Source organism: Trichomonas vaginalis, chromosome V (genome assembly GCF_026262505.1).
Source record: "Trichomonas vaginalis G3 chromosome V, whole genome shotgun sequence".
Taxonomy (NCBI): Eukaryota; Parabasalia; order Trichomonadida; family Trichomonadidae; genus Trichomonas; species Trichomonas vaginalis.
Window position 1 is genome coordinate 2044030 of NC_067207.1, and position 17526 is coordinate 2061555.

General features: G+C 31.3%; 6 protein-coding genes across 6 annotated transcripts; 4 read left to right on the forward strand and 2 right to left on the reverse strand.

Moving 5' to 3' along the window:
- Positions 1–968: 968 nt before the first annotated feature.
- Positions 969–2517, forward strand: TVAGG3_0264180 (protein serine/threonine kinase protein; the record flags this gene model as incomplete). Its single annotated transcript, XM_001582966.1, has 1 exon — positions 998–2464. One exon carries the CDS (start codon positions 998–1000, stop codon positions 2462–2464), a length of 1467 nt encoding a protein of 488 aa, XP_001583016.1.
- Positions 2518–3301: 784 nt separating this feature from the next.
- On the forward strand, positions 3302–7252 carry TVAGG3_0264190 (uncharacterized protein; the record flags this gene model as incomplete). The annotated part of the gene is made up of 1 exon (XM_001582965.1): positions 4119–7208. One exon carries the CDS (start codon positions 4119–4121, stop codon positions 7206–7208), a length of 3090 nt encoding a protein of 1029 aa, XP_001583015.1.
- A 50-nt stretch (positions 7253–7302) lies between these two features.
- On the reverse strand, positions 7303–8956 carry TVAGG3_0264200 (spectrin binding; the record flags this gene model as incomplete). Its single annotated transcript, XM_001582964.1, has 1 exon — positions 7550–8956. The coding sequence occupies one exon, from the start codon at positions 8954–8956 to the stop codon at positions 7550–7552; it is 1407 nt and encodes a 468-aa protein (XP_001583014.1).
- A 373-nt stretch (positions 8957–9329) lies between these two features.
- TVAGG3_0264210 (1-phosphatidylinositol-3-phosphate 5-kinase protein) lies at positions 9330–12614 on the reverse strand (the record flags this gene model as incomplete). Its single annotated transcript, XM_001582963.1, has 1 exon — positions 9393–12200. One exon carries the CDS (start codon positions 12198–12200, stop codon positions 9393–9395), a length of 2808 nt encoding a protein of 935 aa, XP_001583013.1.
- A 314-nt stretch (positions 12615–12928) lies between these two features.
- TVAGG3_0264220 (uncharacterized protein) lies at positions 12929–14135 on the forward strand (the record flags this gene model as incomplete). The annotated part of the gene is made up of 1 exon (XM_001582962.1): positions 12980–14062. The coding sequence occupies one exon, from the start codon at positions 12980–12982 to the stop codon at positions 14060–14062; it is 1083 nt and encodes a 360-aa protein (XP_001583012.1).
- Positions 14136–14900: 765 nt separating this feature from the next.
- Positions 14901–17380, forward strand: TVAGG3_0264230 (WD40 repeat-like family; the record flags this gene model as incomplete). Its single annotated transcript, XM_001582961.1, has 1 exon — positions 14901–17303. The coding sequence occupies one exon, from the start codon at positions 14901–14903 to the stop codon at positions 17301–17303; it is 2403 nt and encodes an 800-aa protein (XP_001583011.1).
- Positions 17381–17526: the final 146 nt, after the last annotated feature.

Genomic DNA, 17526 nt, shown 5'->3' on the forward strand with positions numbered 1-17526 from the left:
AGAAACTGCCGAAGTTTTTATTTCTCATGGTGCAAATATGAATGAATAAGATAATGATGGAGAAAACGCACTTCATATTGCAGCATTGAATAATCGTTGAAACTGCTGAAATTCTCGTTTCACATGGTGCGAATATCGATGAAAAAAACTAATGATTTAAATTTAGGATTATGACTGATATTTACCCAATTGGAGGTTTACAATTTGTAAAGATTCTCAATACGAGATCTTAGTCAATTTTTTATGAAAATGATTTAAGGATATTTAATATATAAGGATAGTTGGTTAATAATCAACTTGTGTATCGGATAGTTGGTATTTTGAAAGAGTGTTATTGCTTTTTCAAATTCATCTCAAATTTATTCTAATAATGAGACACAATTATAGCACATATCAAGAAACTTAACCTATACAAATTGATTTGTAGCCTTAAGTTAAGGCAAATCACTGTCATTGAAAAATATTTGTATCAGCTCAAGAAGAAAGTAAATAATGGTATGCATAAATAGAAAGGGAACTTATTCTCAATATTGATATCTGCCTTAAATACATATTATTACATGCCGAGCGAATATTCTTAAAAAGTTCGAAAATAGTGAATTGAAATATGTAATGCTTTAAATAAAAGCTCTATTTAATGAAGAGGAGTAGTTTACGGAACGTACACTTCCATCAGATGGATAGGGCACACTCGAAAGTTAATAATGGCGTTTTGTTCAAAGCAACAATTGATTAAAAGATACATATTATATGGTTGTTTTTCATTCATTCATTTATTCGAATCCATCTCCAAAATATGAGAAATAATTTTTTTAGAAAAAAAAATATTAGGTTAATATCAAAACTAAATAAGATAACCACGCATGAGTATTCCACATTGCCATCCTAACATCAGATTCAATGATCGGCGAGGTCTGGCCTTTTGAGTATTCAAAGTTTACAAAGATTTTCAGTCAATTTTTCTAAGAAAGGTGATCACTTTTTGTTCTCTCAATTGATGTCAGAGACGCGCCCCGAGATTGGCGACTATTATGTTGTCAAGTCAATAGGCTCGGGGTCGTATGGAAAGGTTAAACTAGCTGAACATAAAGAAACTGGACAAAAAGTCGCAATAAAAATCGTGAAAAAATCTTTATTTATGTCTGCGCCTGAGATGCAAGAAAAAATACAACGCGAAATATCAATAATGAGGCTTCTTGATCATCCTCATCTATTAAAACTCGTTGATGTTTATGAATCAGTACGTCACTTATATATCATTCTTGAATATGCAGCTCACGGTGAACTTTTCGACTTTCTTGTTGAGAGAGGATCATTTTCAGTCGAGATGGCAACATATTTATTTAGACAATTAATTTATGGTTTAGAATTTCTTCATATTCACCAAATCTGCCACAGAGACATCAAACCCGAGAATATCCTGTTAGATGCACATGATAACGTCAAAATTGCTGATTTTGGGTTCGCGCGTTGGATGCCAGAGAATACAGCGTATACAGCATGCGGATCACCACATTATACAGCTCCTGAAGTGATCATTGGCCTCCCTTATGACGGAAGAGCCGCTGATATATGGAGTTGCGGCGTTGTTTTCTATACATTGATGTGCGGAAGACTTCCTTTCGATGAACCAACCGTCCGTAAGTTGCTTGCAAGAGTACGATCAGGAAAATACCAAATGCCGGATTTCCCTATGGACATCAAAGACTTAATTACGAAAATGCTCACGGTTGATCCATCGAAACGCATTACTCTACCTGAAATTAAGAATCATCCGGCATTTAGAATAGGTTTATCCCCTCTATATCGATGTCCTTCGCCTCAACCAATTCCTCAACAATTGCCACCACTGGATATCGCTAAAATACCTCCAGAATCAATGCTTGTGTTACACCAACTCGGATTTACTGATGAGGAACTCGAACGCGACTTAACTTGCGAAGATCATACTGTTGCCAAAGAATTTTGTTATATGCTCGACAGATTGGTATCATTTGATTCAATACAATGGCCAGAAAAGGTCGAATACGTGCCAGATTCTATGCCATTAATGATGCCGGCAGAAAGAACAATATCAGCTTCATCTTCTACGGATTCGTTAACAGAAAAACCACCAACATTACCATCCTTATCATCATGTTACAGCGCTATCGAGCATTCTATGCTTTCTCTCGACATTCCAACGATGCCATCGATTATCAAGCACTCGGTCGAAACTCAGGCACCTCAAGAAACAGTAGCGAACGCAATACAGCAGTTCCTTGACCAGGAAAGATACGCGTTCATCTTCCCTGATGATTTGACATTTTTCGTACGCGGCAACAGCCTTGACTTCGTCATACGGCTTAGAATTGTCGACGTAGGAATACTTAGCGTTGAAGTTGTACTTGTTGCAGGAAATATTGATTTATTTGATCAATTTTTCGAAAAACTGAGCGGTGTTATTGAATCAATTATTATTTAACTTATTTTTAAATTTAATAATTTCTTTTTTGTAAACATGTTATTTAATTAGCTTCTATATTTAATTTTCATAAATTTTTGCTGATTTTTTTTTCTCAAAATAGAACTAGTTTGTTGATTTATCACCAAGGTTTCATTAAGTCTTATAATAGTTTCGCAAAACAACATTGTACGCATAATCCATTCTCCAGAATACGAAAGATCTTGTTAATTTTCTCTATTAAATGCGAAAAATCAAAGGAAATGATTTATAGTCGGATGGTATTTAAAATAATTTAAGTACTTACTGATTATTATTCAAGAAATCATTATATAGCATATATCAGTTACTACTATCTTGGATTAAGTAACTTGTCAACACTTTGAAGCATTGTCATCTTCAAAGGATGTACTAAGATCTATCCCTTGATAAAATTATTGAAAAATCTGCCATATTGAAATTTCATCAAAAAGTGACGTTTTATCTTTCAACTCGAGATTTATTATCAAACTACTAACTAGTTACTGGATTTATTTGTTTAAATAAATTATTGAAATTAAACGGTTTATTTTATATGAAAAAATTTAATCATATTAAATAATTCACCAAACCGACACACTGATCAACCAGTATTTTCATAATTATCGTTCAATTGAATGGTTTTTATTTACGAAGATCTTTATATCTTTGTATACATTAAGTTTATTGACTATGAAAACAATTATTCTTTTCAATGGATTCAAAAACTCGTATCAAAAATTCAATTGACCGAATTGCTCAAAATAGCATTTCATATCAATCTTTTTATTGCATAGAACATTACAATATTTAATAACAAAAAGTTGACAAATTAATGAAAGGATATGACTATTTGTCTAATGTAGAAGTCTTGAATCCTTTCATTACATTTTGTAGATATTTTGATGATTTAGGTGCTATCAGTAATGCTCAAGTTATCGGACAACATATCATCGCGGTGATAAATTCGTTATTAATCAACACTCAAATTTTAACTTCTGTCATTATCGCAATCAGAGAATACAACTCAGAAGAGCGCATACAAGGCATTGAATATTTCCGAGAAGCTGTTGGATTAAAAATTCAAAATGGAATTGAATCGATTTTTTCAACTCCTTCGCTATATACTTTTATCGTAATATTTCTTTTATCATTAATATCGATGTGCATACGCTTAAGTCAAAGAAAATCAAGAGCAATTCAACCAATGCCGACTTTAGTTTTCAATACGTTCTATAACATAATCACACCATTCATAATAACTTGTGTATGCATAGGGTTTACAACTTCTCTATTCAATTTCACTAAATCTTTAGATATAAATGCATTAATAATTTGCCTTTTATCTGGGTTATCCATACCAGGCACATTATTTGGATTGATGAGACTTTTAGCAGATTCTCGTATTGAAAGGCTTCCATATATTACATTTGATTTTAATTTATCTTCAAAAGTGTTTTCTTTCTATCTTGTAGCAATGATGGCCTTGATTTACATAGAATTTTCGGAAGAGCAAAAAGTTTCTATATGTTTCATTACATTTATTTTCCTAATATTTGGAATTCTTCTTCTATATCGAACATTTCAAATTCCTGTATACCATAGTGCTTGGCATTCTGTAGTTGTCCTGGAGATAGTATTTATAATCAATGCTTCCATGACAACAATTTTCATTTCTCGATTAACAAAATTAGATGCGATAAAGGCAGTATATTACATTCTAGTTGCCGATTTAATATTTATTATAATTGCATTAATTCATACATATCTTTCTAGATGGAATATTCGTCAGCATATTAATGCAATAGATCAAGTTGAGCCAATAAATTATAAATACCAGAGATTAATACGTATATTGTGTGTTAGTGATGTCAGAAAAGATCAAGAAAAGTTTTCTCTCGATTTTCCTTCCAAAGTTATGGAAGCATTTCCAAATAATCACTCATTAATCGTATTTTTGATTCTGTATAAGCTTTATTATCCATCATCGCATCAACAGATCCTTGAATTTGCTGAAAAAATGTCGGTTTATAACACAACTAACAGATATATCTCTTCCATGCTTAGATCTATCATTTTCCTTGCATCAGGAACGACTCTTTTGAAGGGATCCAAAATATCTTCATCATTATTGTCAATGTGTTACAAGTTAGAAGAAGAATATTGGTATCAAATTATCCAAAACAACTCAAAATTAGCATATTCATCTTTTATTGAGTTGATAAAACTTGTACAAAGAGCAAAACCTTTCTTTGAAAGACATAATGCTGTAATTGGAGGAAATAACAAATTTTTGAAAAATATCATATTAGATCCAGAAGTTTGTTCAAAGAAAATAGATACAGACAACAATAAAGAAGAGGAAGATGACAAATCTTATACTGATGAAGAAAATGAACCTTTTGTTGATCAATCTGATAATTATTATGCCGAAAGAGTCAAAAATATATCAAAAGTCCAACCAAAAACATATAAGTTCGCCAGAGTTATTGTTATTGTTGATATGTTTATTGTTGTTTTAGGTGTTTTGGTTTCTTATTTATTTGTAACTCACAAATCATCTCAGCCTATCGCAAAATACAGGTCAATTCAAAGAATGTACAATGCATACATCCAAATTATCCTTTCCTGGCAGACTCCGACTGAACTTTACTATAAAAATTCGTATTCAGAAGAATCGAAGAATCAAAGCATCAAACAGATCAATGAATCATTTTCAAGTTTGTTATCAATAGAATATATAAAACGCAATCAAACTATGACTGATCTCTTTCAGGCTGCCCAATTAGAATTATTATATGCGATAGGCAATGAAACGTTCATTAATGATACTGATACCACTCAAAAATTGTTCCTGTTGCTAATGTGGCGATGTGGAGACCTATATTTTGAATATACAGATTATGGAGATTCGGTTCATAAGTATATTCAATATTCATTAATTGGATTGTCAGCAACAACGGTTTTATTCCTGATTGTCTTCATTTTTGTTGAAAAATACTCGAAAGATTTGTATAAATATCTTTCCTGTCAGCCAATGCACATTTCCAAGGATTTCACATCATATTTATACAGAAAGTATTCGAAGATGGTTCTTCCTGAAATCAAATCCTCATCACAATCGAGAACTAGTAATCATTCCTATTTATATTTCTGCATTGTTTGCATATTTCCAATACTTATAGGCTACCTCTATGCAATAAGCCTCTATTTTGCAGAGAACCAGTTTATTAATTTCATTAAATGCACATTATTGATATCACAAACTGCGCCTTTAATAGCCAATGATGATGTAATACTTCCAATTATGATGAACTATAATGACTCAATAAAAACCGGTCTTGAAAATGTGAAGTTATCATTTAATTTCTTGAATGGATTAGGTAATTATTTGTATCTCAGTCATAATTCGTCATATAATCATTCATTCCTCCATAAGAATAATACATTCTCCGTCGAATTCATCAATTACACTGTTGTCAAATCAGAATTGATGATTCAAACTCTTCAACACGTTAATTCATCATTATTTGCAAACTTTATGAACAGTACAGCAATAATGATGAGAGATTTCTTCATAATTCTCAAAGAATCATTAGTCAAAGAGAACCTAAAAGATGTTATATACATGAGTGTTCCTTCTGCTTTATCTTGTACAGCTCCAATTAATAATTTGTTGACAAACTTCTCAACGAACTTATCTTTTCTTGCTAATTATGTTTTGTTTGTATTCATATTTGCTCCTATTCTTCTTTTCATTGCTTTCTTTGTGATGTTTGTTTACGGATTAGTAATTTACAAAAGATTGAAGACAAGTAATGAATTAATGAAGAGAATGATGGCAATGCCGAAGTATTTCAATCCATTCTTTGATGATAACAATGCTTTCTTGGGCTACAAAGACGAAGTCAGAAATATTAATATGACTTTATTCAAATGTTTTCCTGTTCCAACTTTTGAAATTTCCAAAGATGAAAAAATCGTTGATGAAAACGAAGTTGCTGAAGAAGTCTTTGGAAATATAAGAGGTGAATTAATACAGAATGTTCCAAGCGAGATGACAGATGTAAGAGGTGTTAAACATCATTACAACTACGAAACATTCCATAAAAAGATCTTGCCAGATGATTTGATAACAAAAGGAGAAAAAGTCACTATATCTAATGATGTTACAGGATTATACAATAAAAAAGAGACGCTTAAAGATTTGTATAAGGATATAAGATTGACATTTTCCATACCAACTGTTCTTCAGAGAGAGAAAGCAAGTCATATTCAAAATGTCGCAATTGTCAATTTTTCCTTTGCAAATTCTGTTTCAAATTCTCAATTTCTTGAATTTTCGAGCAAATTGGAAGACTTGTTTTCGCAATTTGTTTCTTTCTTCATGTTTGAAAAGATGCGATTTTCTTTCTATGTGCTCTTCTACGATGCAAACTCACCAAGACAAGCTGCAAGAGATGCTGTTAATTTCGCTCAACTTGCGAGATTCGAATCACAGCAAAAAGAGATGAATATTAAAATAGCTGTTTCGATGGAAGAAGAAATAATTGCTGAAGCAGAAAAGACTGATATGATTTGGTCAGTTAAATTCCCTAATTCAATTTTATGGAGAACAGATGTAATGATGTCTTATATTGATTATGGAAGAATTATTTGTCTTTCGAAGATGTCTCCTGGTGTGCATTTCACGAAATCAATAAGATTAGGAATATGTCAAGAAAAAATCGAATGTGTTACATTATAATTTTAATTATAATTTAATTTTTTTGTTATGTAATATATAAATTGTATTTTTATTCATAATTATTCTCATATTAATAATTTTATTGCATGCATTTGCTCCATTTCATACATAAGAAATAGTTTCTATATCAAAAAATAGTAGCAAAGATATAAATTTTATTTCTCGCTAATATAATTACAATCAAATATGGCATCAATATGCTTTGCATTGCAGCCAAGTATCGAAAGTATCTGATATTAATAAATGCTTTGTTATGCAAATTCAAATAGTAGTTCATTAAATTCTATATATAGCTCTATAGCACTTAAAGCATTTAGATTTAATAATAAATTTTTATTTTTTCATATCTTTGCTCCGAGTGATTTAAGATATTCAGTAGTTTCAATACAATTACCATATATAGCATTATAAAATGGAGTCATGTTTTTATAATCTTTTGCATTAATAACAGCACCATGGGAAACAAGCAATTCTGCCATATCTTTGAAATTATATTGTGCGGCAATATGCAGTGGAGTAGCCCCATTATTATCTTTTGCGTTTATTTCAGCGCCATGTGAAATAAGAAGTTCAGCTGTTTCTTTAGAACCATGACCGGCTGCCATATGAAGCATTGATGATCCATCGTATGCTTTCGCATTAGCATTTGCTCCATTTAATAAGAGAACTTCCACTGCTCTGACATAATTATACATTACGGCGATATCAAGAGCTGTTAGCTGCATGAGTTTGGCTGTGACATTTATGTCGGCATTGTGTAAAATTAAAAATTGAGTAGTTTCTGGACAATTTTCTCTTGCTGCAAAATGAAGAGCAGTTAATCCTTCATCATTTCTTGTATTTACATCAGCACCTTGTAAAAGTAAATACTCGCAAAGTGATGGAATATTAAATGTCGATGAATAAAGAAAGAAAGTATTAATATCATCTTTTTGGTCAAAATTAACAAATAATGCATGAAGATTTTTGAATGTTAAACAATCATCTAAATCAATTTCAATATTGTGTTCATTCATCAAAAAAGAAACAAAATCAATGTTGTGAGAAATAATTGCATATCTCATGCATATTTTATCTGGATTTTGTTCTTTCATGCACTCATTCATTATATCTGGATTTCCACCCAAAAACGAATAGTGAAGGCATCGCTGGGTGATTGTTGATTTGAATTTTGTCCTCAATAATTTGAAGCAATTAACTGCACCATGATAGCAGCATAATTCAAGTAAAGAAAGTAGTTTATCTGGATAAAACATGCTGCTTAGTTGCATTTTATCATTAAATCCTTCACTTTCTATGAATGAAATAAATAAAATTTTGTTATCATCCATGATGGCTCTAAAAATTGTGTTTGATTCATGTACATCTAATGAAATATTTTGTTTTTCGAAAACATTGAATAAATCTAGATCTCTTTTATTAATAAAATGTCCATATTCTTTGTAAACAAAGTAGTTAATGATAGAATTCTCAGATCTAAATTTATTTGGTCTATATTCTTCAAATAACTTTTTAAATATTGCCCAATATGATTTTAAATACTTATTATTGAATTTTGACGCAACACCAATCGCCTCTAGAATTTGATCAGGAAATAATATTTTTGTTTCGATAAGATTTAATTTTATATCTTGATAAATCTTGTCAATTTCGTTTTCTTCGAATGTCTTGAGATTATACAATGCATTAAAAGTATTAATATAGCCTTTGTTTAACTCCATCAGTTCATCATACACAATTTTCTTCATCTTTCAGTTTTAATGTCAATTTTTTTTCAAATTTTTCCGAAAAAAAAAATTAAAATTGCTTATGATTGATTTCGATCCGAGTACTGTTCAATTATAGAAGCAAGGATAATCAAATGCAAGAAAATTCTCAAATTTTTCCGACATCCAAAAAAAATGTCGGAAAAATGTGAAATTTTCGGTATTATGAATAAGATTATAATAATTAAATATAAGCTCCTCTTGTTAAATTTGTTGGACTGACTGAAAATTTGTCATTTTAATAAGTTTTATGTCTGTATTAAGTAGAAATCTGGGAAAAATTGATTTTGATACTCAATTCGTCTAGAAACTATGTTCAATGTCTAAGACAATAAAAAACATCATATTCTTTATACGCAAAAATAATAATAATAGATTTATTCAAATATAAAACTAAAAAAATAAATAATAAACATTTTTAAATATTCTCATCTTCTATTGAAGAAGCATCCAAATTTTCGATGTCTTCTTCATTTGGAGATTGATAAAAATACTTTTCCATTGCATTAACAAATCTCTCGCAGTAATTATCCGGCGAAATAATTGTTGGATCTATTTTGTATTCTTCGTAAATTGGAGTTTTCTTTACCCATGTTTCCAGAGCTTTATCAATTGTATATTTCCTAAAATAGTCAACAATTCCGAGTCTTATTTTCATTGTTGATTTCGACAGCACAACAACTAACGAATAATCCATGATATTATAACTCGCAAGGAAATGACTGTCTTGTAACAATTGTTTCAAGACATTTTTCTTTTTAGACAAAGTCAAAATTATTCTATTATCCAAAGCAGATTTTTCGTAATTTGTATCTAACATAACACTCTGATTATTCTCATTCAAAAATCTGTTTCTCATTGCTCCTTTGAAATCATACAAAATTACATCATCACTTGTAAAACCATGTCTCAAGTTTTCCATCAATATTCCTTTGTACGTCGTATTTCCATCGACAACTATAGTAAAAACACTAAATATCCTTGTCAAAAGTGATGAAGGATTCGCAGTTATGTACCTGAAATAATGTGGCAGAAAATTATTCATTTCTGACATTTCACTTTGGTTTATCGTTTTAATTAAGAACCTTCCATCATCAGTAACAAAGAATTGAGCATTGCTCTTGCCACCAAATGTAATTGATGACTTCCCTTTCTTCAAAATTTCACAAAAAGTGTCAAATGAATAACCGAAAAGTGACATCATTGCTGTGAACTCAGTCGGGAAGTGTAGATCGATTTGGACCTTCATGGGACGTGTGAGGGACCACGGGAGAGGTGTTTTCTCTTCTAATTCGATGGAAAATTTTGGAGATAATTGAGGGAAAACCGTCAAATACTCAGAAAACAGAGTTGTTGTCATTTCTGCGTTAAACAAGTACTGGGAGTAGTTTGGCGGGCAGTTATTGAGCAGATGCACATGGAACTTATCACATGCGAACACGAAAGCAAGAATAGAAGTGAGTTTCGTGTGATTTAAGTTCACATTATGTAACATTACGATATCTGGAAAGAAATAAGTGTTCTCTGCATAATACAACAAAGTAACAAACGAATACAAGTACTCAGAGTTCGTAGGACTCTTTGGTTTCTTGCCATCATTCTTATCAAAAAGCCAAAGCGCTAGAACTCCTTTGTTTTCGTTATCCGAGTAGTCTTTCAACTCAGAAAGAACTTCCCCTAAATGCGGAAAGTCAATAAACCATAGTAACCTTAAAATAATCGTTCGGCAAATCGTGGTCACAAAAAGTGACACTGAATCAGGTAATTTCACATTTCTTAGTTTTTCTGATATGTTGTCCATCTTCATGTACCAGTTGAAGAAGGTTGTGAAGAACGTGGAATTCAGCGAACATGGTAGTTCGGTGTTCGCAATTACTTTTTGGGCAAATGATTTCAGAAATGTGTTCAAATATGAAAATAAAGGGGCAGAACTCTCTGGAGGGCACTTGGAAAGACTCTGTGCATATATAACTTCTGTTGCATGAACAATATTCGCGTAAATTCCGATGTTTTTCAGTAAATTTGGATCTGAATTTCGATTTAACTCAAATCCTCTGAAATCTACGTAATGAGGAGGTGGAATAGGCTTAGCTATATCGAAAACTACCTTCGATGGTGACCTACAAATATGCAAAGCGTTGCAATTATGAATAATTATGAAATCTGGAACGTATTTTGCATGGAAAAGGTATCTTACGAATGACGAAAACGATACTTCAAAGAACTGTGGTTCTGAAATCGTCTTAATCTCGTTATTTATCAAAATTAAATTTAATAATGAATTTTCTGTAACGATTCCTTCGTAAGAAGAGAACGTGAGTGACATATCTTGGTGTAATATCCTGAACTGTATGCCTTTCTGCATCGAAAACAGCGAATTTTCGATATTTTTGTCTTTAAATAAATTTATTTCTTTCGAAGCGTGTTTCACGGACTTCTCGAAGAACCTGTTCAGACTTAAATCCGTATCTGAATATATATCTGTCAGTTTTGTCGTGCAAACGCTGTAATTTGGTGAGGTGAAGTGAATTAAAGAATAAGGGAACATATTTTTGAATTTATCTTCCTCTTTCGGGGTGAATCCGATGTATTTCGTTATACTGTTGAAACAATGTTGGTCAAAAACAAAAGAAATGAGGTCAAAAAGTGAATTTTTGACTTTAATATCTTGGCAACCCGCCAAAATGAAAGTTCCGTATGGTATTGCATCTGTACTTATAAAGTTGGCAACTGATTGACCTTCTGGTACTAATTTGCCACTTTTTATGAGTTTGTAAAGTTGATCTGGAATTATTTCTTGATTTTCGATGTTTGGCTCGAATCCACCACTCGCGACGTAGAATATACCTTTGTATGTAAGATTTATTGAGCTGTAAAGTGAAATAAAAGAGTCACTTATTGGAATATTGGTAAATTTTGAAAAATAATCGATTGTTGATTGTTTAATATTATGAATTACTGCTATTTCGTTTATTATGCATTTTCCGAGTAGTTTTGGAGGGAATTGATCAACACTTAGAATTAATTGGACTTTTAATTGTAAAATCGTGTTCATTATTTCATTTAGCATTTCATTATCTCCAAAATCTGGATCTGGAAAGGCTGTTCTAACTATTACTATAGATGGATTTATTAAAATACGTGAAATCGTGCAGTTAGCAATTCCAGAATCAATTCTATGATCATTTAAGAAAAATGAATCGGATATAAGCCCTTCGCTTATCATTTCGATACTAAAAAATGATTTGAAATCATTCCATGATATATATTTTCCTTGAATTAAATTTGAAAAAACTTGAACAAGTGATATAATCTTATCTTTCCATACTGGATTTACTGAGTGTTCTGAAAAATAAAGATTGGCATCCGAAATAATGTTTTGAAATTCAATCATCGAAACATTAGGATTACCATCATTCATTCAAATGATTATTTGGGAGTTTAGAATGATAATAAATATAAAGTATAGTATGGACTTCATCAACATGCTCTTATAGAAATCATTTTTGTGTTAAAATTTCAAAATTGAGATCATTCTAGTTTCAATGATGCATAACATGAAAACGTATGCATATGTGTCAGTACTCAAAGAAAGGTTCAGATTATATCATCAAATTATGGATGATTTAGATTGATAAGACTATCCTATCCAAAATAGCATTTTTAATAAGAGTATTCTTTAAACATAAAAATATAAAGTTTAATGGGATATGTTATAGATGCATAGCCCCATTTGGTTTGCAGTTCATTTTGATAATACATGATTTGGATCATATTTCCCAGTGTTGAGGAGTGCATACATAGTATATGGTATTAGTTAACTTCTTCATTGAATGTCAAAATCTTAATAGAACATTTGAAGATATCCATGATTTGGTAATGCCGAAATCAAATAAATATATTCGTCTTGTTTGGTAATGTATTTTTTTGTTGATAAGATAAATTGAAGACTGTTGATGTCAAATAAAATTTCGAAGGTGTACGTTTAAAAAATAGGATCTATTGATGTTCAAAGCAAAAGACATACCTCCAATCGACCTAAACTCAAGATTAGTTCAAATTAATCCAAACAAAGTTATTAAAGTAAAAAAATCGCAACCATCTTCTCAAAGATCAAATTCAAAACCATTAATGCCGAGAATATATAAGAAATCAAATGAAAATGAGAACTACTACCAACAAGAAGAACTCATTGATGAAAAATATCATCTAATTAATGATATAAATAGTCTTAAAAAAGAAGTTGAAGGATATAACAAGCAAATACAGCAATTCATTCAAGATAATCAAACCCAAAGAATTAGTTCCTTATCTAATACAAGTCATACATCGTTGAGTACCCTTAGTGCATATATATCATCATTGCAAGATGAATTAACTGTTGCTGATAAAGAAAGGAAAGTTGCTTGCAAAACATTTAATCCTGAATTTCGTGCTAAACTTCAGGATGAAATTTTGTTACAAAGATCACGCATTCAGTCATTACAGGCATCAATTAATAATACAAAATCAAAAATCATGGAAATTCAGAAGCAAACTTCGACAGATCAAATCAAAGAGGCTATGCAAGTAGGAGAACAGCAAAGAACATTAGCTGAAGAATTGATGAATAAATTAGAAAAATTAGACCAGAATGAAGAATTTTTAAGTGCTGAACTTAATGACCTTATCGACAAATCATCAATTTCTGTATCCTATATTACTACTCTTGAAAGGCTCACTAAGAAACTTTCACATTTAGAATATCAAAGGATTTATAAGCAGAAAGAAAAAGCTTTAATGAAGACACACGCTAGTGTCAAAAATTCATACACAAATCCAAGCCCTATTGTGATATCTTCAAAGAATGATAAAAAGATTAAAGTTGAAGATAAAGACATCCTCGAAAGCCAAAAAATCATTGAAGAACTTAAGAATTCTTTGCATGTTAAATTCGATGTACCAGAAAACCTTGGAGTTCCACGTCCGTTAGAACTTCAAAAGCCAGACTATTGCTTTTCATATGTTAAGTATATGGAATACCTGTATAATGGTCTTGAAGATGAATATGAATACTATTATGAAGAGGAAGAAGATGCTTTCCAATGAGATTAATTATGATTTTGAAAAAACTTTCCAATATCCTTGTCTTTGTTATATAAATATGTTAGTTTATGAAAATAGAATATATGTTATGAATGCAATAAATATATGTTTTGATCATTTTTTTTGGTGTAATGAATTGGTTTGATTTTTTCATTGTTTTTCCAATTGGTTTTTTTTATACATCTTTCAGATTGTATGTAGCGCTTGCTAGATGTAAGCCTACTGATCAGTACTTGAAACATTTCGTTGTTTTTGCAATTGCCTTCTCAATAATGGAAATTATGAACTTTGTATTAAGTTCGTTCTGGATTTACGTAATTGTCAAATTAGTAGCTCTATGGCTTCTAATTGGCTCGGATTTTCAAGGTTCAGCATTGATTTTTGATAATCTAGTTGGAACATTTATGAAATCAATGCCATTTTTAGTCGAATTTGGATATAAATTGCATTTTTCATCAGGATCACAGCTCGGAAAAGATATATCAACTCATTTTCATTCGATATTTATACAAAGATATCATCAAATATTAGATGAAATCGATAATTAGAGATATTGTTACTACAAAACCTTGTAAAATATAAATTTTTGTTCTTTAGCTAATAAAATAATACTTTCTATATAATTATATCAAAACTATTGTTTTAACTCTAAATTTGTAGGCTACCAATTATGTTAAGAAGAATTATGTAAGTGTGCTTATATAAATGATTCATTTTAATGAGAAATATAATGGTCGAACTAATTTGTATATAAATTTAATTTTTCGGTGTTTTATTAAATGGCTAATGTATTTATATGCATATTGGCTTCTTAAATGAAGTAAATTATCATTTTTTTATCATGCCCCATTTCATCCCTTACTCATTAGGTAAAATGACTTCATATAGTTCGATCTTTTTGATCAAGTCGAATCCTGTGAATTCATATATTGCCTTTGTTGCGCAAGAAATCCTCTATATTTGTGATTCTTCGAAATATGAATGTCCAGAAATCGCCAGATATGCAAGAAGCGAAGATTCTTTACGCGCATATGGACCAAACTATTGGTTTCAGTGGCTAGACAAAACGACTTTTGTATGGGGATCATGTAATGGCGCAGTTTTCGTATCTAATTTCGATGATAACATGAAAATAGAAGAACCTAAAGTACACGATTTGAACATGCCGATTACAGCAACCTTTTCTGCTTTTGGATATCTTGCAATTTGTCAATCAAATTCAACGATTTTATTTTATGATCGCGATATCAAACAAATATCATCATTAGATTTCGAAAAAGGAATTGCACGATTCAAATGCGTTAAATTTATCTACCCACGCACTCTTACAGCGATTTTTTCTGGATCTCCTTTCGTAGCCTTTCTTGATGAGAACGCAATTCTACACAAATCACCATTTTTGTTCAAATTCGAAGACGAAAAGCATGCTGTTTTAACTAGTTTTTGCGCTTACAAAAATATTCTTGCATATTCAGTCGAAAACAACTCTGTTTTCGTTAAACAACTCAACGATCCATCATCAAAAGCCGTAAAAGTACTCGAACCAACTCCTGTTAGAGTTGTTAAGCTTGAATGGTCAAGAAATGGCTCTACACTGTTTATTATGTTAAGCAACAGCACGATAATGTTATATATCTCGAATACAGGTAATGTATGTACAGTTCGTTGTAAAGAAATTGAAGGAATCATGGATGCAGAATTTGATTCATTATATCAACAGATTTTTTATACAAAATTCGATGGAACAGGAGTCATATACATCGGAGAAACAAATAACACTGTTTTGTTCACTCCTGACCAAGTTTTCTCGTTATATCAACAAAAAACTCTTGCAACAATCCAGGAATTGCCAAAAGAGATCTTTCCGATACGTTTCGGAATTACTCTTTTAGATCAGTACTTCGTAATTGCAAATTCCAATGGTTTTATCTTTATAAATAATAAAACTAATACAATTTCAAAATTCAACGCTATTCCTGTCAAAAACATCGGCTTTATTGGTAGATACATCGTTGTTTTCACCCAGCGCCACGATGATTGGTACGAAGCTTCAGTTTTTGATTTTAATTGCGAACAAGTCACAGATTTTCAGATAAACCATATCCCACTTTACATATCAACAAGAAAAGATTACATGATTGTCGGTTGCCAAGAATTTGCAACTGATATCAAAATTACTGATTCAGAAACGCCAATTAAACTTGGAGATCGTTATTTATCGCTTGAGAAACATCAGATTCCTCCAAATACAACGAATTGTCTCTTAACCGGAGAAAATCAAGTTGTTATAACTAATAACAAGAAGGAATCTTCATTTTTGACAGGCCAACCGATCAAACAAGGTGTCAGATACTGTTGGAATAACTCATGTCCCGATATTACTATTATTCAGCGTTCGAAGAATTTCATCATGATTTACAAAGGAAAATGCTTCAAATTCCCCGGCGCCCTCTTTTACAATGATTGCGCAAGAACATTCTTCCTTCCTTCGATCTGGGACCTCGGAAAACTTCAACCAATATTTAGATACTTCACCTCTTACTTTATGATTGAAATGAGCCATGACCCAACTATATTCCGCCAATTTGCCGATTTTTACCGCGGTATGCTTTGCCTTCCCGACGTTTTTTCACATACAATTTTATTATCTTTTGTAAAAGAGAACGTCAGTGAGATTTGCGCGAAGATCCTTGATGTCCTGACTGATAAAGAGATTTCTGACGTGATATTGGCCACCTGGAGAAAGTTGAAACTCACAGATAAATTTGAATTTGCCAAAAACAGAGTTATTCCATGGAGAAGAGCATTTAAAGAATATACAGCACCTACTAAGAGGGATATTGTCGTTGCTGTCCATCCAAATGATTTGAAACACTTTTTAGAAGATATTTCGCCAATTGAAAATGTCCAAGACTTGATATCCGAAATTATTGACCTCGGAGCCCTTATCCCGGCATATTTCGTCGCTGCACAAGAAAAAATTGAGCTTTTAATAAAATCCGAAATTGATACTGCAAAAATTGCAAGATTTATAGGTATTGACAAAAGCAGATACTCTCCGGAAGATTTCAACACCTGTCTTGATGAATTGGAGAAGATTGCTGCAAAATCTCAAAATATTAAGCTACTTTATGCGGTTTGCATCAATAAAGACCGCAGCAAGGCAGAGGAAATAGAAAAGAGTCATCCAGAACTTCATGAAGACTTTCAGAAGGCAAAGGAATCCGTAATCGGAAAGAATTAATAAAAATGTTTTTTCTTTTTTTATTCTCAACTTTCTACTTGATTTCTGAAATGAATTGTTATAAATTTTGCTAAGGAAAATAATTAATAACTCAATAATAATTATTTAATTTGAGTCTTTAAGTATGAGCATCATGATTTTCATTACCAAATAGTAGTGCAAACCATTTTTAAAAGCAATAGTTCCAAAAACATAAATGATGTATTTTCATATTATTATTTTG